The sequence below is a fragment of the Orbilia oligospora genome, assembly GCF_000225545.1.
Source record: "Orbilia oligospora ATCC 24927 unplaced genomic scaffold scaffold00140, whole genome shotgun sequence".
In the NCBI taxonomy this organism is placed as follows: Eukaryota; Fungi; Ascomycota; class Orbiliomycetes; order Orbiliales; family Orbiliaceae; genus Orbilia; species Orbilia oligospora.
The window spans coordinates 167,946-189,572 of record NW_011645697.1 but is presented as its reverse complement, the minus strand read 5'-3'; the positions used below and the strand labels follow the sequence as shown (position 1 = coordinate 189,572).

General features: G+C 45.7%; 9 protein-coding genes across 9 annotated transcripts; 1 reads left to right on the top strand and 8 right to left on the bottom strand.

Annotated features, from left to right (window-relative positions):
- Positions 1–378: 378 nt before the first annotated feature.
- AOL_s00140g64 (uncharacterized protein) lies at positions 379–2,187 on the bottom strand (the record flags this gene model as incomplete). The annotated part of the gene is made up of 1 exon (XM_011127305.1): positions 379–2,187. The coding sequence occupies one exon, from the start codon at positions 2,185–2,187 to the stop codon at positions 379–381; it is 1,809 nt and encodes a 602-aa protein (XP_011125607.1).
- Positions 2,188–3,013: 826 nt separating this feature from the next.
- AOL_s00140g63 (uncharacterized protein) lies at positions 3,014–4,520 on the bottom strand (the record flags this gene model as incomplete). The annotated part of the gene is made up of 5 exons (XM_011127304.1): positions 3,014–3,141; positions 3,201–3,511; positions 3,575–3,814; positions 3,881–4,382; positions 4,448–4,520. The coding sequence occupies 5 exons, from the start codon at positions 4,518–4,520 to the stop codon at positions 3,014–3,016; spliced, it is 1,254 nt and encodes a 417-aa protein (XP_011125606.1).
- Positions 4,521–7,436: 2,916 nt separating this feature from the next.
- On the bottom strand, positions 7,437–10,593 carry AOL_s00140g62 (uncharacterized protein; the record flags this gene model as incomplete). Its single annotated transcript, XM_011127303.1, has 6 exons — positions 7,437–7,972; positions 8,028–8,920; positions 8,971–9,417; positions 9,469–9,843; positions 9,901–10,007; positions 10,147–10,593. 6 exons carry the CDS (start codon positions 10,591–10,593, stop codon positions 7,437–7,439), a joined length of 2,805 nt encoding a protein of 934 aa, XP_011125605.1.
- Positions 10,594–13,131: 2,538 nt separating this feature from the next.
- On the top strand, positions 13,132–14,410 carry AOL_s00140g61 (uncharacterized protein; the record flags this gene model as incomplete). The annotated part of the gene is made up of 3 exons (XM_011127302.1): positions 13,132–13,357; positions 13,432–13,681; positions 13,768–14,410. 3 exons carry the CDS (start codon positions 13,132–13,134, stop codon positions 14,408–14,410), a joined length of 1,119 nt encoding a protein of 372 aa, XP_011125604.1.
- A 72-nt stretch (positions 14,411–14,482) lies between these two features.
- On the bottom strand, positions 14,483–15,199 carry AOL_s00140g60 (uncharacterized protein; the record flags this gene model as incomplete). The annotated part of the gene is made up of 1 exon (XM_011127301.1): positions 14,483–15,199. The coding sequence occupies one exon, from the start codon at positions 15,197–15,199 to the stop codon at positions 14,483–14,485; it is 717 nt and encodes a 238-aa protein (XP_011125603.1).
- Positions 15,200–15,411: 212 nt separating this feature from the next.
- Positions 15,412–16,353, bottom strand: AOL_s00140g59 (uncharacterized protein; the record flags this gene model as incomplete). Its single annotated transcript, XM_011127300.1, has 1 exon — positions 15,412–16,353. The coding sequence occupies one exon, from the start codon at positions 16,351–16,353 to the stop codon at positions 15,412–15,414; it is 942 nt and encodes a 313-aa protein (XP_011125602.1).
- Positions 16,354–16,692: 339 nt separating this feature from the next.
- AOL_s00140g58 (uncharacterized protein) lies at positions 16,693–17,583 on the bottom strand (the record flags this gene model as incomplete). The annotated part of the gene is made up of 1 exon (XM_011127299.1): positions 16,693–17,583. The coding sequence occupies one exon, from the start codon at positions 17,581–17,583 to the stop codon at positions 16,693–16,695; it is 891 nt and encodes a 296-aa protein (XP_011125601.1).
- Positions 17,584–18,269: 686 nt separating this feature from the next.
- AOL_s00140g57 (uncharacterized protein) lies at positions 18,270–19,214 on the bottom strand (the record flags this gene model as incomplete). Its single annotated transcript, XM_011127298.1, has 1 exon — positions 18,270–19,214. One exon carries the CDS (start codon positions 19,212–19,214, stop codon positions 18,270–18,272), a length of 945 nt encoding a protein of 314 aa, XP_011125600.1.
- Positions 19,215–20,536: 1,322 nt separating this feature from the next.
- Positions 20,537–21,253, bottom strand: AOL_s00140g56 (uncharacterized protein; the record flags this gene model as incomplete). Its single annotated transcript, XM_011127297.1, has 1 exon — positions 20,537–21,253. One exon carries the CDS (start codon positions 21,251–21,253, stop codon positions 20,537–20,539), a length of 717 nt encoding a protein of 238 aa, XP_011125599.1.
- Positions 21,254–21,627: the final 374 nt, after the last annotated feature.

Below are 21,627 nucleotides of genomic sequence, written 5' to 3'. Positions count from 1 at the left end.
ATCGAAAGGATGATAATAATACACTCTCGTCTTCTAAGATAATACACCCTCGTCTTCTAAGATAAATCTCACTTCTCTTATAGCTATAGTAAATCAAACAGATCAAAGAGTTAAAAAGGCATGTGAGTGCGGCACCCAAGATGCAATAAATACTATATATTAGGGAGCTGTGCACCTTAGAACGAGACAACTGTGCACCCTAATTTGTCCGTATATAACCCGTGAAGCAAAGGATATTGAAGTGTGTATTGCAGTTTCTGCAAGGTCAAATTTGAGGCAGCCATCTTTAATGGGGAACGTAAAATATATATTAGATTTGGCACATCGATCGTCAAAATTGCAAAAGGTAAGACTAAGATCCTGTTCGTACGGTCCTCATTACAAGAACCAATACTCCTCAACTTCACTTGTGAGTAAAATAAAATGAAAAAACCATTCCACCATCGCCAAGTGCCCTTTGATAGGAACACGCTCATTCACTCCATGCATATTCTTCTTGACCACTGGCATAGGAGCATAACGAAAGATATTTTTAGAAAGCTTTGTATACCAGAATGTGTCCGTGTTACCCATATTCAACCCCGCCGTCACAACAAGATTCTCTCCAAATACTGCACGAGTATTTCCCGCAACAAGCTTGAAAGCCGATGGGATATCTACTCTAGAACTTGTAAGCGGCGACGGTTCCCGTTGATTTTTGATCTCTATAGTAATAGAGGATTCTGGATAGTTTTTCTTTTGTTCTGGGTAGGCGATAAATTGTAATCCATGTTTCTTCGCAATTGACGACACAAGACCTGCGGTGGCATTTGTGACCTCTGATATGCTCGAGCCTCGGCGGATGCGATGATTCATCCCGAGGGTTACATACTCGGGTAAGGCGTTTATTTTGGTTCCGCCACAAATAGTAGTTACCGCAGTCGTAGATCGTAAGTCTGCATCGAAGCGAGGATTCAACTTAACTAGTGCGTCCGCTAGTGCTTGTTTTTCATCTTGGACGATATAGTCGTAGAGTTCTTTTGGAAAATCCTTAGCATGAGCTGCCGAACAGGCAAGAAAATCGAAGAGCGGGTTATCGTCTGAAAAGACTCTTTCAAATCGGTGAGATTCTAACGCCACAACAATTTCTGATATTATCCCAATACTCGAATGTGGTGGCGGGATCGAGGAATGCCCTCCACGCATTTTGATCGTGATCTCTTGATTCATAAATCCCTTTTCAGCGGTACTGATGACCATGATATCCGAACCAAACTCGCTTTGCATACTCGAGCCTTCATCTATAATTATAGAAAAGCCGTCCTCTCCATACGTATCTAGGAGATATTCTCCAATATAGTGCGCCCCCTGATCACCGCCGGTCTCTTCATCAAAGCCAAATGCTAAGACAATCGTTCGTGCAGGTTTAAACCCGCCTCGGATTAACAGATTTATGGTCTCCATAATCGCGACCAGCTGGTTTTTATCGTCCAAAGCCCCCCTACCCCAAACATCATTCCCATCAAAGTGTCCAGAGTACGGATGATGCTCCCATTGCTCCAGTGTCTCCTGATCTATCGGTACAACGTCCTGATGGGCTGCTAGCAGAATAGGTGGTAGATCCTCATCAGAGCCCCCCCATTCGTATACCAGACCGTATTCATTAACCGATTTAACAGTTAGGTGCCGAGAAACCGCGGGGAAAGCACTGTGAAGATAGTCATGAAACCGTCCCATTCTATCCCAACGGTCATCACGACCAACATCGCCGAAGTCGTCGTAAACCGCCGTTCGGACTTTGATCGCATCTCCGAGGGTTTTGGCGGACCGGAACAGGAAATCTGGAGACTGGAGAGAAGCAATGGCGCGGCTGAGACCCGGAGTATTGATTTCTGGATAGATCGGTTCGATGCGAGGGCACAGCTTTTCAATGTTTTGGCGACGAGGCTTATTTCGTGGACCATGAGTCCCGAGGGGTTTGCCCCTATATTCTAGTGCACCCATTTGGCATATCTTGAATGGCCCTGGGTCTAGACTTGATATGTAACCTCTATACAAAGTGACGCCTAACATTGAAACTGCGAGTAAACCCAAAAAGTTTAGGATGTATTTTCGATATCGGCCATCTTGGAAACAGCCGTGAGAGAAGGTCTTTTGCCCCGCAAGATCTTTGGAATCTTTGGGTAGTAAAACCTCAGGATTGCCCATGCTTTGGCTGTGAGAATCGCTTGATCAATCAAGAGTATTTGGTAATTAATTTGCGAATTCGTTTAGGAAATTTCGAAATAGAATGGCCCAAGAGTCTAGAAATCGGTTTAACAGCCAGTTGGGCTTCCGAATAAGACTAAATCAAATTTGAGTGTTAGTTAACATGCATGTTAAAAAGAACAATTAATCGACCAGCCATTCCATTTATAACACTGCACTGATGTCAACTCAATTGCATCCACGGCCCTCGACGTCACAAACGGATTATTATTGCACTGTATTCTGTCGTACATACCTCCTAACCCAATTCTATGTTCCGTGTGAAGCCTGAAAAAGAACAGGAACGAATCAAAGAAACAAATTCGATTCGGGGATGAATTTATGATAGTTCCGCTTCGCACAGTGGTGTAACATCGATATCTAGAACTAAGCTTGGTTCCACAGGGATGAACTTCGAACACATCAATACCCGAAAGCGAGGTGTGGTTACACGATTATGTCAGCGCCAACGCACAAAATACCACACCCGGTCCTCAGACGGGTTGACTAGTGTTAACAGTGAATGAATCGTTCGACCAAATATATAATAAATTTTTGTTTAGAAATATATTACATCAGAATCCATCCCAAAAGAACAAAAGGGGAAAACAAAAATTTCAGTCGCCAAAAAGGACTAGCTAACTATGTACAGCTCTAAGAAACCTCTTAAGAGCATCATACTGTGGGTTTTTATGTACGATCGGTCAAGACTATATACCTTTCCGTCCCCTTGATTTTTATAGACTATCTCTTAGTACTAGTAAGAGAAGTCAATAGCACCAACCATTTAAGAGTTGATACCGTCAACGAAACCCTGGTAGCAGGACTTCTTGTTGAAGTTGTTGTCCCAGATGAGAGCGTAGCCTTGACCGCTGAAGGTGCTTGGTACCCAGGAGTCCTTGTCGGAGACACCCCCTATAATAAATGTTAGAATCTCGCCTCAAGATTGATAAAATTATTTCAGGGAAACTTACAAACGGTGATACCGGAGCAGGCGGCGGTCTTCATGCAGGCAGAGACGACGGTCCTGTAGTCAGTAACCTGTTGGGAGATCTGGGAGCTGCTTGGGGAAGCGGTGGTACGGATATCGAGCTCAGTGATTTGAACCTCGGTATTGGTGCTGGCCAAGCTGTCAAGAGTACTCTTGTAAGATGGGATGGCACCGTTTCCGACAACCAAGTGGGATTGAGAGCCGACGCAGTCGACTGGGACACCACGGTTCTTGAGGGTCTTGACCAAAGCAACGAAGTTGGTGAGCTTAGCGCTGGAGTAGTCGAGATTGTAACTGTAATAATACCGTTAGTGGAGTGGAACTTTAACTGTTAAGAAATCAAGTAGAGTAACATACTCGTTCAAGCAGAGCTTGGCATTTGGATCAGCGGCGCGGGCAGCATTGAAAGCAACGTCAAGGAAGGTCCAGTCACCGAAGACTCGGGAGAAAACGGAGTCACGCATAGATCCGTTATCTTCGAAGACTTCGTTGGCAACATCCCAAGCATAGATCTTGCCCTTGTACCTGCCCATAACGGCGGCAATGTGTGTCTGGATGGCCGAGGTGAGGGTGGCCTTGTTGTTGATGTTCTTAAGCCTGTTGTTTCGTGTTCATGTTAGAATTCGTGAGTTATAAATTCCAGTATCGGAGTTTATATCATACCAGTTAGGAATCTGTTGATGCCAGACAAAGGTGTGTCCACGGAGCATCTTGCCGTTGTTCTCAGCGAAGGCAACGAGCTGATCGGCATTACCCCAGTTGTAAGAACCCTGGCTGTTGGGGGAGAGAGACTCCCACTTCATGGAGTTCTCACCAGTGAGCTGACCAGACTCGGTTCTGAGGATAGCAGCATTCTGAGAGTTGCTGAGAGTACCAGGGTCGGCGCAGAAACCGACGTACTTCTTGCCCTTGGCCTTGATCAAATTGTCAAGACCAGTGCCAACTGGGCCGGAAGAAGTGGTTGTGGTTGTGCGCATGGTGGTAGCCACAGTGGTGGTAGCTGGAGTAGTAGCTGGGGTGGTTTGGGCGGTTGTCGAGCGGGTAGTGCTAGCGGTAGTAGTTTGCTGTCCAACAGCAGACAAGCACTGAGCGTAGTACGGGTTAAGGGTCGAGCAAGCAGCCGGAGCAGCACAGTTGGTAGGACCTGTCCAGCCGATACCACCGCCTATCTAGGGTGTCAGTTGCATGTTCTACTAGAGTTCGCAATATCTATTAAAATTCAAAACTTACACTGTCCCCACATAGCCTGCTGGGCAGAAACCAAAGCTGGTGCCGCAAGGGCAAGAGCGACGTAAGTCTTCATCGTGAAAAGCTTCAAGTTCAGATTACCAGATCCAGAAAAAATAAGGGTCGTTTATATGAAACTTAAAATGTAGCAAGAATCTTGATAAAGGCTTCCAGATCACTGATCGGATGTTGTTGACTGACGCTCTTTTATAAGAACAATCGAGATGAATTTCAATCTGGAGAGAAACGGGTCTAGAGAAAGGGCCATGATCGAGTCTTTATATATATCTCATCTCATCTTCAAAATTAAGACAATCCCCCTCGCCCCCCTGGCATCTAGGCAAGATTAATCTGTGGATATCACAGCGGCAGTAACTGAAAAAGATCAAGGCCCCCAGGTGCCGTTTCCCCGACCCTCTTTTTTCGTCTTCCATCCGTTTATGATCTTAGTAGTGTTCCGGAGTATATTGAAAAGCTTCCCTGAAGAATTTCCTGAGGGTCTCATTTTCAGTTTGACGCACATACGCCCCACACTCAAAATAGAAGAATGGACTAGTAAAGTTCGGATGGATAGCCCGAATCTTTTTAGAACTTTCGCACGTTTCAAGGTACCTAGTAGGTATCTAAGGCATTATAGCCTATGTGGGCCTACCCAAGGTAACCACAACGGGTTTGCGCTTGGGGTTTATTGCGTGGCCGTGGATTTTAGCCGTGAGATTTAGCCGCCTCTTACCTTCATTACTATATTGGGCGGTAAGGCTCACTTTCTCTCTCTAAAGCATTTTGAGCAAAAACTCCGGGCAAAGAAAAAAATTTGGACTTCGGTTCAAAAAAAAGGCAAGAAGAAGAGTCAATTAGCTCGGGGCCCCATGTCGGCATTCAAACGCAGGGGTGGCACATCGGCCCGTCATCAGCGCAGATGCGCCCCGGCGTGGTCCCACATGACGTTTCAAATAGCTTCCAACAGTATCAACACTATTCTTTGTAAGGGCTGACGTCGAAAATTCAATGCGGGACATTCCGTGAGCTGTCTTATCGAACACTGCTTAGATCCCTTCGATATGAGACAATTGGCCGCAAGAGATAATATTATCTGAGTCCAAAAGAATTCTAGAACCGCGATAAAATGAAATGATTGATATCTTTACCTCCGAATAAAAACTTTAAAAATAACAATTAAAAATTAAATACTATAAATTCAGGCTACAATCATAGCGAAACCCGATCTACAAAACAGGTAAGTAACTCTCCTACTAGTGCGGTTTAAAATGATTTACCAATGACCCCACAAAGCTCCCGAAAACCCGTTCAAACCCTTCCCATCAACCATCATATCACATCATAAACACCCCTGACCCCTTCAACCTTCATGATCAACATGCAACTAGAACTTAGCTCGAGCTCGAATTCACAGCGCCCATGAAACTACTACAACGAAAAATACACGTACTAAGCCGTAGAATCCGGCAGAATAGACACGTTTTCCATCCCTTCCTTCTTCCAGACCCCCTGTATGCCTAGAATCTACCCATATTACTGACCAAAGGATGAGAGATATCTAGTTGCGGATCAGATGCCAATGATGCTTTAACCAGGCGAGCTAGGAATAATAATAATATAAAAAAAAGCCTGCAGGCTGTTCTTTCAGCCTGTAGAATAGCCTGTACATGTGGGAAAAGCTTGGGCATAAAGATCCGGATTCCTTCTTCTTCTCCATTAGTACTAGCCGTCTCACTTTTGTATATATACGCAGCATATCACTCGTTTGACGACTGGTCATGTGGTACTATAGCTATAATACAACAATTTACATGTAGCATCTGGATATTGAAGGATAGTACTGGTGACAATCCCCATAGCGAAACAAAATCAGAAAGCTGGGGTCGGAGAATTCATTATCCAGATAATAAACATCCTGACCCGGTGTTTGGCTAAATACACCTGAACTCCCGGAATCCTTCTTTGACAGCTTGACCTCGTATCTGACGCATGTGAACGGGCATATAAAACTGATTTGTTAAGCTAAGATTTCGATTCGAGTCTTGGTCACGGGGATCTTGTTCAAAACATTCCGTGATGTCGTCGCGATAAAGGAATATTCGATTCGTGGATCCGACGACACTCACTAGGATCAAGAATATGATCTCCTATCAAATCATACCCTTAGGTGTCTTCCTTACCAATCGATTTATAATTAATTAATATATGGGATTCCAAACAACCTATCGGCATAGCGCCGATAGTATTAATAAACCCTCAAAAATTGAGAGACATAGACACGACCCTAAAAGGAAAGCTAAGGAGTTATATCTGTCCGAGCTTTGGTAAACAACCAGCCCAAGTTAACCAAGCAACTAGGTAGTTGAACCAATCTATTGATCTTCGCCCACGACGATACCCTTACCAAAGGTTGACTTCAAACTCGACCCTGGTACCGAGGAAACGTTCAAAGTGCATGCACAGTAAATCAAGGGCCCAAGGACAATGCAGTGCAGTTTCAGTTGAATCCATGGATCCAAACCGTTCACCGCGAATGTCGCAATATATTGAGAAGTCCCATAAAGGCAACCATCCTAATTTCAATGATTTGTATTTTTTTTTCCATTTCAATCCAAATTAGAAGTTAAGTGAACCGCAACCATGAGAGAAAAGAAAAATGATGAAAGACGCTCTGTCTATGTACAAATGAGAATCCAAAAAGTCCTCAAGACGAAACTTAAACCTATATCTGTAATAACAAATTTCGATATAGATCGCAAACGTCAATAGATATCAAAATAAATGGAAAAAAGACGGGAAAAAGATGGAAAAAAAAGATATGCTTGAATCGTGTTGAACGTAGTTCCTGCCCCAACATCCCCACTACAGCATAACCGCCAATCTAGCCCATTACACCGTGACAAAATTGCTTGGAAAAGAAACACAGACGCAAGAGAAATATATCACAGGTTTATTATCGCCGCTGTTGAAAGAAACCGAAGTTTCGCCACTTTCAAATACCAACCCCAAATATCCCAGCTGCTCCTTCAGCACCCCCAACACCACCGATGTCACCATCATCACCAGGCAATGGTAAGAATTCAAACCCGTCAAGCACCCAGTTCAGATCGAAGGCGTCACCGCCGACACCACCCATCCCACCAGCCATTCCAGCGACTCCAAACATTTGGTTCATATCCACCACGCTGCCTGTGGTGTCTAATCCACCAGCAGAGACAACGGATGGAGTCTCGCTATTGCTTGCTGTCGTTGGAATTGGTAACATGGGATTTTGTAAACGTGTGGCAGATGTGCCGCCTGGTGTCGTTGGAGGTGCGGGTGTAGAGAGTGTAGCTAGGAGATCGTTTGGTATAAGTGGAGTAGATTGTCGCTGGAAGGCGTTAGAGAGAACTGGGAAAGTCTGTCGATGTTGTAATGGTGTAATCTGTTGTTGCTGTGCTGCTGGTGTTTGCGATTGCTGAGGTGTAATTGTAGACCCTGCTTGTTGTGAGGGTGTCGGGTTAAGTGTTAATTTATCTACTACTGATGCTGAAATATTATTAGCTCAATCGTCTAAAAGTTGGATATTTTCTCATAAACATACCAACGGCACCACCAACTTCTTCTCTCGCTTGTAATATCGCGTTTCGTTCCCTAAACTGCTCCCTCCATTTCCACAAGCTATCATATACAACGCTCTGGCTCATTCGGCTCCGAATCCGCAGGTCCCAGCCTGAATGAAGCGCTTCTCCCCCTTCTCCCCCCTCTTCCTTAGATACTGTGCTCATAGCGCCGCTAATAACACTACCATCTACACTTCCCCCAGTTGCCGATCCAGGTCCCAAACTTCCGCATTCCCAGAGTTGTGTGAGAACATCTGCCATACGTGCAGGAAGATCGTTATCGGCTATGGACATGTTCCTTAACAACCCCAATGCCGCATTAAACCCCTTGATACCACTTTCCACGTCAAGATACCTATTAAAGTAGCTGCTCCGCAATACCTTCAGCATCATAAAGGCTGCACAAGTAAACATTTGATAGACGTATACGGGGCAGTAATCGACCACGGCGTCTTCAACCTTGAGGATGTGGGTCACAAGCGATTCCGCAGCGCTGTAGAGGTTTATAACCCTATTCGTGCTCGCGGATGATGTTGTTGGGCTCTCGAAAAGGTAGAAGCTACGGAGGTGGAGGCGAGCGCAGAGGAGGTAGATGCGATGAAGAGGGGTGAGCGTGGCATTTATTTCACCCTCCAGTTCGTCCAGCCGGCGTTCGAGGAGTGTGATTACGGCGGGGCGGCTATCCCTCTCAAGCAGACCAATTGGGTCATTATTGTTCGAGTTAAGTGAACGTGTCGCCGTGTCAACAAAACGTTGAATGAGGACGAGGTTGCGAATATCCGTAGGAAGCGGGTATTTGGCGTTGTGGAGTACGGCATTTGAGATCGTCCAGTCGTATTGCGTGTCTGGCGGTAAACCAAGACCAGTGCTCACACTAGATTTGTCAATACAGGCTTTGAAAATGCCAGATTTATTTATTCTCACCTTTGCGAGCTTATATTGCAGCAAGCCCAAGTAGTAGTTCGATCACAGATCTCCATACTATCAGCTTTAGCTTTGTTGGCAAACTTGGTGTAGTCTTTGGTATAGGCGGGTCTGTGGAGACCCATTTGGATTGCCACTGACACAGCTAGACAGCTCAACATATATGTGGGGTCGTTCAGGGTGCTCGAGGTAGGGAATGGCCAGGTGGATATCAGGATAAGTGCCTTGACGACAAATTTGTTATGAGGAACTGTAGCTAACGTCGACCAGACCAACTTTGATACCGCCCGAGACAGCCGCATGAGAAGGTTCGGTTCGCCAGATGGGTAACGCCGCGAGCCAATTGAGATTATGACCCAGAAGAGCAGTTGGGATGATGAATAATACATCGATGGTGAAGTAGCGGGATCCAGCATGGGGAGGAAAGGGTGGTAGTGATCGAAATATCTATTGCAATTAGCATCTTCTGAGGGGAGGAGACTGTCTTGAATCACCTACACTTTGAATAGTTCATCAATTTGCCCCTTTGTAAGCATGACATCCTCCAGTGTCTGCGAATCCTTCGGTGGCGCGCTTTCTACTGTAAGCTTTGGCCGCCTGTCATTCTTCATATCAGCCAGTAGACTTGTGAGCTGCAAGTCCTGGTCATTATTATTTGCCTGCGAGCCAAATGCACCAAAACCATCAGGAATTGATTGCGAGGCCGCAAATGATGATATGGCAGAAGCTGACGCTTCCAGCAGTGGCTGTGAGATTTGACCACCAGGGGAAAACTGGATTGGCGGTTGAGCCACTACCGGACTCGAGGTGGTAGAAGTCATCCCCAGCATTGAGCGTAGATAGGCTACTTCCTTCTCCATCTCGGCGATTTTACTACAGATATCATCAGTAACGGACGTTCCGGATCAGTCGGATCGGTTGCTCTCTCACCTCCTCTTGACAGTCCGCTTGAAGTTACTGTCAATCCGGCATTCGAGCTTGAGCCGCTTGCACCGGGAACAGTCCGTATAGGGATTCTGAACGACATCACACCGTAGCTATAGCGAATACAACGTGCGTTAGCATGACCCGCACGCCGAACTGGCAAGCACCGACCCTACATCTATAGTTTTGCAAAAAACAACAACGCCTTGCTGTGTAGTGCTAAAAACAAGTTTGTTTGGTCTTCGGGAGTACCTTCTGCTGCCGACACTCATTACAAGCCCTCTTGGTTATCTGCTTCTCAGCACCAGAAATGTTGACTTTTGGGTTGGTCGTTGGACTAGTCAGAGTACTAGCCTCACCAGAGAAGTGAGCTCCGTCGATATCCATCTCCATGGCTGTTAGATCGCCGGCGGTGTAAGTAGCGGGGCTTCTAGCACCCTCGGTGCCATATGATTCGGTGGGGGAGTTCTGAAAGTTTGCATAACCATTCGCGATTGCAGAGTGGTCAAGAGAGGCACTGCGGAGGTGCTGCTGCCCCGCATTCTCAGGCGTAATGGTGGCATTGTTATCGGTCGGGGAAGGTAGGAGGTCATTGGGAACGGCGGCAGTATCAGAAAGGGTCTTTCGACGCTTAACTGGGCGATTTGAAGCAGTAGAGGAAGGAGGAGTGGTAGCAGCGGAGGGCGGCTTGGTCCTCATCTTATTCCTTCTAGCTCTGAATGATTTCTAAAGATCCGAGTCGGGGAGGTTGGAGCAGGCAAAAAATTGCGATGTCGGCGGTCGACAGGCACAAAAGTCGGCTGGCGCGAGGGGTACTGTCCGACAAGCCTAAAAAAAACTAAGCTCTTTCCTTTCCAACCTCAAAATTGCCGTTTTGTCGGGATCTTTTCGCACAGAAACGTCAGGAAGGGCAGGCAGCTTGTGCTTGTTTTTTTCGCTCGCATACGAACGGGTATGGTGTTAATCGATATGGGATAATGCAACTATGGCGACAATTGGTCAATGGCAATTGGCGCTGGGAAGGGTTGCTTTTCAGGCGGAAGGCCTCGTGCACGAGTCCGTGACTCATTTCCTAATCTAATCTGATTGAGGGCATCCTTCATGCTTCATTTTTGCAGAGACTGAATTTTGGCTATTCCTGTCGGTTGGCTGAAGAATTAGCTAATTGGCGCCAGTTTGGGGGTCGGCGATTAATGATGGGGGAGGGCTACCAGGCTTAGGGCTTTCCTCGTCTCGGAGACAGCCGTCGCAACGCAAATAGTACAACATGATGGAGTTTCAAGAGTTTCAAGAAGCCAAGATCGATATGATATCGACGGTGATGAAGGACGGAGAGTGTCGAGGAAAATAGGCGGGCGGTGAGTGTGAAATATTTGTGACTCAGATTCAAATCCCTTGGGCATCCGGCGATGTCGACCGACCGGCTTTTTTGAACCAGGAAGTTGTCCCGGTTGCCGGTTGGATGCATCTATGACACCACGCATCGTCGGCGGACCGCAGGATCTTTCTCCCAGGAACTCGGGTACGCGTAGTCTACATCGGATAAACCATACCTACGCATGCTCGGAAAGCGTAGTGCCCGACGTGACCCACAGGCGGGTGGAGACCGAGCAGGGAAGCTCCACATTCACTCAGGTACCTGTGGCTGGTGCAGGAACCCGTATAACCATATTCTAGACCAGACATCGAGTCCGTATCGATGATATTTGCTTTCAAGGAGGCCGAAAGAGCTCGTATGGGCGAGTAGGCACAACTGATTCAAGACTTACAGCAGCCATTGTCCATCGATGTCGACTCGCTAAAGTCCAACGGCGAAGTAATACCCTTTGTACCAGCAGTTATAAGTTAGTATAGTAAGTGCTCGATAAGAAATCCTTACTTGGCTTACAGAAGAAGAATATAGTAGTGCCCAGCGAAGTCATATGTAGTATTCCTAGCGAATATAGCTTGACGATGGCGTGTGACGATAGTGGTTGTATGTTACAGGGTGAGGTTGGGGGAGCTCGAGACTAAGTAAGTTGGAGGTAGTCTCGTGGGAAGAACCCCCACGAGATAATTCACCCCCCACTTGGAGCACATACGTTTACAGCCAAACGCCACGTACTTGCATCCCCCCATTTACTCATTCTTCGCTATTTAATTACTTAAGTGGTTTTAATAGCCTTCCTTAGCAAGGAAGGCAACCATCATTAGAATCATTGAAAACATCAAGACTACAGGTAACAACATACAAAATCATATGCATATATGGGTTAGGGCCTGGGTGCATCTACAACTGCAAGACCCCCCCATCTCTTTATATTGGTCATGGGCAATAGATGGTGATACATTTACACCCGATTGTCAAATATCATGTCCATACCGTAAGCTTCTATCTTTTCTTGACATCACCTCGTGCTCCGGCCCACTCCGTCGAAACACAAGCAATGCAATGAACATCAAGCATATTTTAGATACGCCCGAGAGATCGAATGAGGTGGGCTAAAGTCAATCAATGCAACCAGATACAGTATTATTTATTCCAATGTGGACCAGGTCAGCCGACATATATCAAACAGAAAACCGCGTGTGCAATACGAGACTATATATAGCTATATCAAACGGAGTCTTGCGATCACTACAAGCGACGATCTAACAAGCAGCGATTTAAAAATTGAAAATAAAATAAAAACTATAATAGCTGGGCAGTCACATTAACAGCCAAATCAATGGATGAGATTTGTAAGGACCAAACTAAGGACATGGCATGCTAGCAGACGGCCCCCGTCTATTCCTAAGTTTGGTGAATCGAATACATTTAGAGTCGGTCCAGATCTCAAATCGAACCGAAACCCAACATCGAAGCGACCTATAAGCTGAAATTTACAGGTGTACGCCACAGAAAATAACCTAGAAAGCAAGCTTTGGGAGCGTATTTGCCTAGGTCGCCAGCCATTTTCAACTTCATTCCCGTCGCGCCGCTCCAATCTCGAGAGTAAACTCGTAATGGCCTAGCCCACAATATACTAAATTTCTAGTGGAGACAGCTTATCAATACGATTATTCTTATGATAAATTGTATTTCGCACAGCTACATAGTCATGAAATAATTATAAAAATAAAATATACTTGCAGAGTAGACCCCGAACATGAACAACGACACGGACAACACACCTCCAACGTTGCATTTTCCACCCCTCCAAAACCCGTTCCCATCTTGGCAATCTTCAACCTCCTCCCAAGCTCAACCAGCCCACCATGTTTCTCCCCCGCACACCCCTCCGCCGCCTGCGCGCCATCTCGATATCTCCTCTAACAACTTCATTACGATCATACCATCCAACCCACTTATACCCTGGTCAAAAGCTTCACCCTAATCTAATTCCCCTCCTGAACACCATCTCCCCTTCAAGCACAACTACAGTCCGTTCCAATGACATCTGGAAAGTCCTCTTCACAAGCATCGGACCCAGAGATCCGGTTTGTACGCCTCTTATATCTTCTTGTCGCCCTTATAACTTCTAGAATAGCCACTAACAACTATACTACATAATATAGCTACAACAAACTTAAAATCCTTCTCAGAAGTACATACCGATCTCTTGGAGAGAGACACAGCTGTCCTGGTCATTGTTCCAGGGACAGATAAAGCCACCAAATCATGGTTGAAAGATATTGCAAAATCCACCGGCGGGTTCCAGGATAGACCAATAGATCTTGAAGGAGAGGTCAGCTCTAGAGTATTGGGGTTCCCTGTCATCGCAGATCCGAACTATACTTTATTAAAACGCCTGGGATTCCTTGAAGGGTATTTTAACATCTCCCTCAAATCATCATGTCTTCTTCTTCTTCTTTTTTTTTTTTTTGATATACTAATATGCGACAAAAATACAGAGAAAAACCTCACACATTACTACACATCATCGACCCAACCCACACAATCCGTCTAACACAACTCCTCCCTCCCTCTCTCGGAATAAACACCTTAGACATAGTCCGAACCCTCCACGCCCTTCAAACTTCCGACGACTATGACATCTTGATCCCCTCAGACTGGGTACCCGGTAAAGACGCTCTGATGCCCATCAATCGTCTTCGTAACCCTGCCGGCGTACAAGCATTAAAACGCGATATGGAAGCTACGAATTCGCAGGGATTAAGTAACCTAGACATAGATGATGGTTTACTAAGGGACCGGGACGATGAAGGCGAGCTTATCTATAGAAATGAATTGGAAGAGGAATATGAAAATAGAGTAGTGGATAATTCTATGCCGCCTGGAGAGGTATGGGAGGTTTTGCCATACCTCAGGTATGTGAGGATTGATGATTCTGTGGACAATTCAAATAGTATCATCGGGTACGAAAGGATGAAAGGCGATCTGATACGGAGTTTTGAGAAATTTAAATATGAGAAAGGGGAGAAACGGAGGGAGGAAGGGAAAAAGGAGGCGGAGAAGGCAAGGAGTCAAAGAGAGAGGACGGTGATGGAGTTACTTAGGGAGGCGGAGAGGGGAAGGCTGCCGCGGAAGAAATAGACCTGCCATCTTACTTATCAGCTATTTGGTGGACATGTATGAGTAGATTGTATTATATATACCCCCTCATTTCTATAAAATTAACCTAACAACCTCCCTCGCATCCTCAACTTTCCTCTCTTCCTCCTCAAACCATATATAAATCATCGTCATCCCCGATCCAGGATAAAACCGACAATCAAGCTTAACTCTTATCAGCTCATCCAGCTCCCGCCCTTCATCCTGTCTTTTGCTACTGAACACGGTACGATGAAAGTAAGCTATAGACCTGAATAACTTTCCAATACTCCTATAGCCATAAACCGGTACACCAATTTTACTTTCAAGCATTACTAAGAAGTTTGTAGAAAAGGACGGCTCCGGCGATGGTGCCGAGAACGGCCCTATTATACGCGTTTCTAAAGATGATTCGGAGTTCCCTGGCACAGCGGGGCGGACACACTGATCGTCTTCAAAAATACGCCAGTTGCTCGATGATATCTTCGGTTGGTACCCCAGCGTTTTCTCTTCTTCCTCGTAAAACTCTATATGGCATGGGTGGTATTCCCCCTTAGCCAACAGAAGATGTGTGAGATACAGTATCCCCAGGTGATACCCCGGAAGCGGCGGTAAAGTACCAGCGTCAACGGTACGTGGATGGACCGCATACCGCCGTGCCAGAAAGCGGTGGGAGTGTATGTGAGCATGAATGTAGCTTCGCCAGGCGGTACAGACTTGAATTAATGTGGGAATCTGTGTAAAGTCCACTGCTTCAAGAATCTGAAGCTGTAATTCCATAGGGAGACGCATGTCTAAGCATACATACATACATGCATGTAGTGGTAGCAAAGTGTGGACCGCGTCTGGAACACAAAACTATGGTGATAGTGACTTGTAAAGACTTTGGAATTTTGTAGAATCCATCCAGCTAGCGCTAGCGTTACGGCTAGCCTTCGAGACAGGAGGATGCATTTTATATCCATCCCCAACCCCGCCAAGACTTTGTCAATAACGCGTTAACGTTATACCATCAACCTAACAATCCGTTCAACTCTCCCCGGTTTGAATATCCTCCTCTCCTCAGGCATGGTAGCAAACCCCATTTCTAAATTTGCCGGAAATTCTATATCCGAATATTCATGTAACTCCGGTACAATCTTCACCACTGTTACCGCGTCCGATCCATTCAATGGCCTAGCAGCATACCTCATATTCGCCCTCTGAGTGAGAAGCTTGAGTGCTCCATGAATAGGGCCTCTTTGTTCCTCCCCTTCACTTTCCTCCCCTTCACTTTCCTCCCCTTCACTTTCCTCCCCCTCCTCATCCCCATCCTCGTCCTCATCCTCATCCTCATTCTCGTCGCCGTCGCCATCTTCTCCTTCTAGTGTATCCGCTAAACTCGTGGAGACAGCGGCGTCAGGATTGTCGAAGGGCATGAGATTCCAGAGAATGGACGGATGACCAATATCCAAATATAACAGCTCCGAAGGAACCTGTTCCTCGAGATGGGAAATAACTGCAGCTGGAGCTGAGGCAGCTGAAATAAATGAGACATCATTACCAAAAATCCCATATTCCAACCTGGTAACCGGCACATCTATCAACAGATCAGCCATGGTCATTTCAGTCCAATCCTCATTAACATCGATATAAATAACTCCCTCTTCTCCTTCTTCTTCCTTTATGTCATTAAACTCGACATGACAAGGATATAACTCCCCGCCATCTTCGAACCGTACGAAGTGGCTCAAATGATAGAGAAGTTTGTGGAAATAAACTGGTTTAGGAGTATCAGGATAGGGGTAGTAGGTGTATCGATTAGAAATGATAGCTGGAGATTGGAGTAGATAGTCACGCCAGGTGGTACAGACGCGAGAGAGGGTAGGGAGGTCGGTGAAGTCTGCTGCTTTGAGGATTTGAAACTGGAGCTCTAGAGGAAGACTTGTACTTGGCGCCATTGGCATCCTTGTAGTGTTGTAGTCTGTCTGACCTTTCTGATAGCTGATACCTTCCACGATGCGATGACAATGATACTTTGCTTTGGAGGTGAAGTGAAGTGAAGTGATTTGAGGCGAGGTGAGGTAAAAAGTTAGAAGTACATGTGGTTGACGTCGTCCAGGTTTTTATATTCATGACCTCGACTGTTGCATGTTGCAATTGGCATGCAGCATGTAGCTAAGTAAGCAGTTGGCCATTGCATTGCATTACACGGCGGACTGGAGCCGTATACGTGCCTGTACCACTCGACTCCCGCAGAAACCCAAACAGAAAATACCACATAAACAACTCATCCAGTTTTATAACTACAAGAACCTCACCCGAACAACCTCGCTCGCCCGATTCAAGTGTTCCCAGCTCACCAATTTCATCCTAAACGTAATCCCCATAGTCCCATTACCACACATTCTATACATCGCTTCTATTTCGACTAACCCTCTTCTCCTCCCAAGCCGATCCACTAGCGGCGGCCATCCGGCCGCCATGCCGACCTTTCTCAACAGTAGGAATGTTGCCAACCGCATCCCCGTAGACGGGCTTATCATAGGCGGAGGATAAAAAATCCGATTGAATTCGAGATTATACTCCTCTATCATACCGGGTCCGTCATAGAATGGTGTATAATATGGGAGTCGAGATGGAATACAAGACCTCAATGATCCGGGAGGGATTGGGGTTACAACCGGGCATGGAAGATTGTGGGGGATTATAACCGGATCGTCGGCGAATATTCGAACATCGAGGGTTCTCATTTGGGGTATAGCATTCGATTCATCGTTTTCCGGAGGCGTTAGCATACCACTGCGTCGCCAAAACGGGCCGACAGACCACCGTGGCGGCCCTGTCAATTGCTCGGGTCCTAGATGAGCGAAAATGAACTTTCCGTTGAGGAAGATGATATGGGTAACGTAAGTTAGAAGTTTATGGAAATGCCATTGTGGTGCATTTCGTGGACGAGCCCCGATGTTGAGGGGGAGGCGTTGGTATGTGTACCGGTCTGCAATGAAACGGGTTTTAACGTGTCGTAGGATGTAGGTACGCCATACATGACAGACGCACATGAGATTAGGGAGTTGGGTCCAATCCGCGTGATCAATTAAGAGCAGTTGGATATCGATTGGTAGATGAACCATAATTTCATTGGGATTTCTTTGCCGTCTGGCATTTCGGTCAGTGAAGGGTGATTGTGGAGACATTGAAGTTGAGATGGATTCCGAGTCGGAATTCCTGTTTACAGATGCGGCGATTTACTTATATCAAATACTTAAATACATATTGGTTATAATGAAAGATTATTAAGTCTGTCTATCTGATCATCACGTCAATTGATCTCCCATATACCTATCTAAACTCTAAATCCAGATCTATATAGAGTACCTCCTTGTCTCTCGCCCTTAGTAGACCCCAAAGACCCTACTTGAAGTAAACTCATATTCACCAGATGCTCAATTTTTAGTATATTCCAATATTCCGGTATTCTGCGATCAATCGCTAGGCCCTCACTGTCCAGTCTATGAGTCCACAGAACTACAGTAGCCCGTGACAAGGTGTGCACGTGTGAAGGGCCTCGGGTGGGAAAGGAAGATCTAATTGTTTTGTAAGATCTTATCATGGGTATATGATGAATTCTCCCATTCCCGCCATGTCTAAAACAGAGAATTCCACCCGGTGAAGATTTTGATAAGATGGATGGAGTCCCGAGAGCAGCCGGATTTGAGGCTAGGTTGGCCCCGGTGAAATAATAATTACTAGAACTTTATGTCAGAAATGATCAGGCAGATCTGAATAAAAGGCGAAGTTTTTACCTCTGTACTAATCACACCCCAATTACGCTATCTCAGGGCGCTATCCTACCCCCAGGAATATTAAATATAAATTAATATTAATACCACGACGAAGCAGCATTCACCCCATCAGCCCTCCAAAAGCTCTTAACCTCCTTCCCTTCATAATGCCCCTCTAGCCCCGGCGCTTCAAACTCCACCCTCCCATCCGGATCCTTCGGCTTTCTCTTCACCATGCCCTTCAATTTCCTTACAACCTCCCATTTCCTGATCAATCCTTTTGTTCTCCCCCGTCCTTCCTCCAAATCAAGCCTTTCTCGGGCAGTAGTACTATTCACATTTTCAGAACTTCGCGGCATAGGAGCCAACGCGAATTCGAGGAAACATACTCCAGATGAGTTTCGGGTATATTTCATGACGACTTTTAAGACATCGGCGTAGCTGTAGTTTGTGTAGTAGTCCGCTAACCCGTTATTTACGGCCTGGCCGTTCTTTTTCAGGAACTCCGCGATAGTAGGTGTAGTGGAGGCTTGTGTAGTAAATGGGTGTTTCCAGACCGATTGTTTCCAGGGTGTTACTCGTTCGTGGGCATATATATTATTGAAACTCAGTTGTAAATCATCATCCCTACTTTTCCCTTTCCCTTTCCCATCGGGTGAATGGTCGAGCGATAATAAATCTTTCCCAAATAAACCCGGATTTAAAATATACTTCACGGGTTCTCCGGTCCAGTTTAGATAACCCGGTGGTTTTAGATAGCAAGCGTGGTAAATTCCGTCGTCCATTCGGACGTAGTGAGTAAGGTAGGAAAGGATCCCATGGTATAGTGGTTCGTGGAATTTCGTGCGAGGGCCGTTTGCATGGCCCTCCGGAAGGGTGTAGGAGGTATACCGGTTTTGGAGGACTGATGGCGAAGTCAGGATGAAGGTGCGCCAGGTACGGCAAACCAGACTAAGAGTCTGGTGAGATTCGAACGGAGCGGCTTCGAGAATTAAGAGTTGGAGCTCGAGGGGGAGGTAAGGGTTTACTTTCTTATCGTCCATGGTTGAAAACACTCGATGCTCGATAGTGGAGTAGTTAAATGCAAATAGTCCTATGCATATGTAATGTATCGATAGCTATCAGTTATGCGACGAAGCCGAGCCGACCGTGAGGCCGTCGTTCGAACGACTTAAGTAGAAATAAAAGCTTTAGAAAGGCTAGTATTCAACCCCATATAAGAGTCATCGCCACCCACGCTAGTTTCAACGTTATTTTCAATCATGAAGTTAACGTTTGAGAGTATTGAATCAGCCGACAAAGGTGCCCACGATTGTGGTTGCGAATACAATGCAGGCAGCCTTGCGCATCTGGCTCAACCTTGGGCGCGCGGGTCCGGGGTTACGCCGCGGCCTTCTTCTGGTTAACGAAGCGAGGGCTGATGGTATAAGGTACCTATGATGAATATATCCAGTAGAATGCAATGGAATGACGAGAATTGGGTGAAATCCTACCCAGGCAGACTATGCAGATTTGTATGCTCCAGGATAAAAATATTTGGAATACAGATTTTGTAAAGTTATTGACTTGGGGATGAGCACGAATTGATGTCCTAAGCTATAGTCCGTGAACTACTTAAATTAAGATTAAACACTCACAAGCCACTTAGCTAGCACTCTCTCATTGATTAAATCGACGCCACCTTCACGAAATGAAAATACAACAGTACAACACCTCAGCTCGTGGAATCCCTTCCCCTACTTATCTAGACTCTCCCGCAGAATTACATTATATGGACTCTTAAGATCTTGTGGTTCAGATCTCAATCTTGTGTACGTATATTATCGCACGTGTGAGAATGTAATATTTACATTGTAATATTCATAACACCTTGTTAACAAATGAATGGCTTTGAAGTATTGTGCTCCTATAGCGCGATAGCCATGCACACGACACGTAGATCTAGTTATGACATTTTGACAGATATAAAATAAAATAAATAAGAAATAGATAAACAACAGATTTATACATCTTAGTCTTGTATTAGAACGCTTTGGCACGTTACTGACGTAGGGTGATGATACAGATACATTGCAAAGGTAGGTTGCCGCTAGGAACGAGACCAGGTCGCCGTAGACGTATACGCGTAGGCCCTGTGCCTACTTTGATTGCTCGATTCCCAAATGACCACCCATGGCCAGCCATCTAGGACCGCTTATACAATCGATACAATGGCAAGTTAACTCAACTCCAAGAAGCCCGAACATGTATACTAGCACTAGCACTAGCACTGCTCGCAGACATCGGCAGAACTGTGTAGCTATTAGACCCCCCCACTCCCGCCCTGATTCGAAGCTCCCCCCGCTCCAGCCTCGGATCTAGGCGCTTAGGGTTGAGCGCCGACCCCTGACTCTTCCGGCTTTGATGCAATTGCAGGTTCTTCAGGTGACCGTAGAATTGTCAAAGGCCGAATAATCATCGCCAACCCATATCCATCTTTATTATACAACGTCTCATCAAGACTAAAAAGCACTTGATAGAATATTGTCTCCTCATACCTTCCTTCCAACTCATCAACATCCAAGATAGAGTCCACGTGTATCTTAAAGCGTTCGAGAAAAGATCCAACAGTACCATCTCCAGGGTTCCAATTCGATTCGACCTTACTGTGGCCAGAGACATGTGTAAATGAAAAATCTGCGCCGCAGATAGGGGTAACGACTCGAGGATAGGCCCGGCAATCAGCAGGTTTTATCAATGGATCGTCAAAATATATAGAAATATTGATTTCGGGAAGCTTCTTGACTACCTTCCCATTCCCGTCCTCCTGGGTAGTGCAAGGCAGGAGTTTGTATGGGGCAGCCTTGGATTGAAACAAGCGCTTGCGGTAACTGAGAACATGGTGGAATTGGCGGACTTTGTATGGGTGATCTAAGCTTCCTAGCACGACTAAGGGCTCATACCTAGCAGCGAATGCAGCAGGAGAGTTATCTATGTAACTTCTCCATGTGGTACAAACGGCGCGGAGAGAAGGTTGTTCAAGCCAGTCGGTGAGGGCGGCGTCCAGGACCATGAGCTCGATTTCAGGGGGTAGAGTCGTCATTTTCTGTATATTCCGTATGCAAGAGAGCTGCTAAATTTCGTGGCAAGTGGCTCTTCTAGTATAATGCCGTAGTCTAAAATTGACACTTTAAATATAGTTGTATGTATAAAGTAAATTAAATGTGGATATCGATATCCGAGTAGACAAAAAAGGTATAAGTAAAACGGAATATATTCTTGATGCCAGCTTTGTTAAATATTAGTACCGGAGGTCTTGATTTTTTGGGATGGTTAAGCTGCAGGTTAATAGATCGGGAGAAGATTTAAATAACTGCCCCATTCGAAAGAGTCATTGAATCGCAATTATAACAGCTTAAAGAAAAACAAGAAAAATAAAAATTAATCTACAAAAGTATTAATTCGCGGCGATTAACC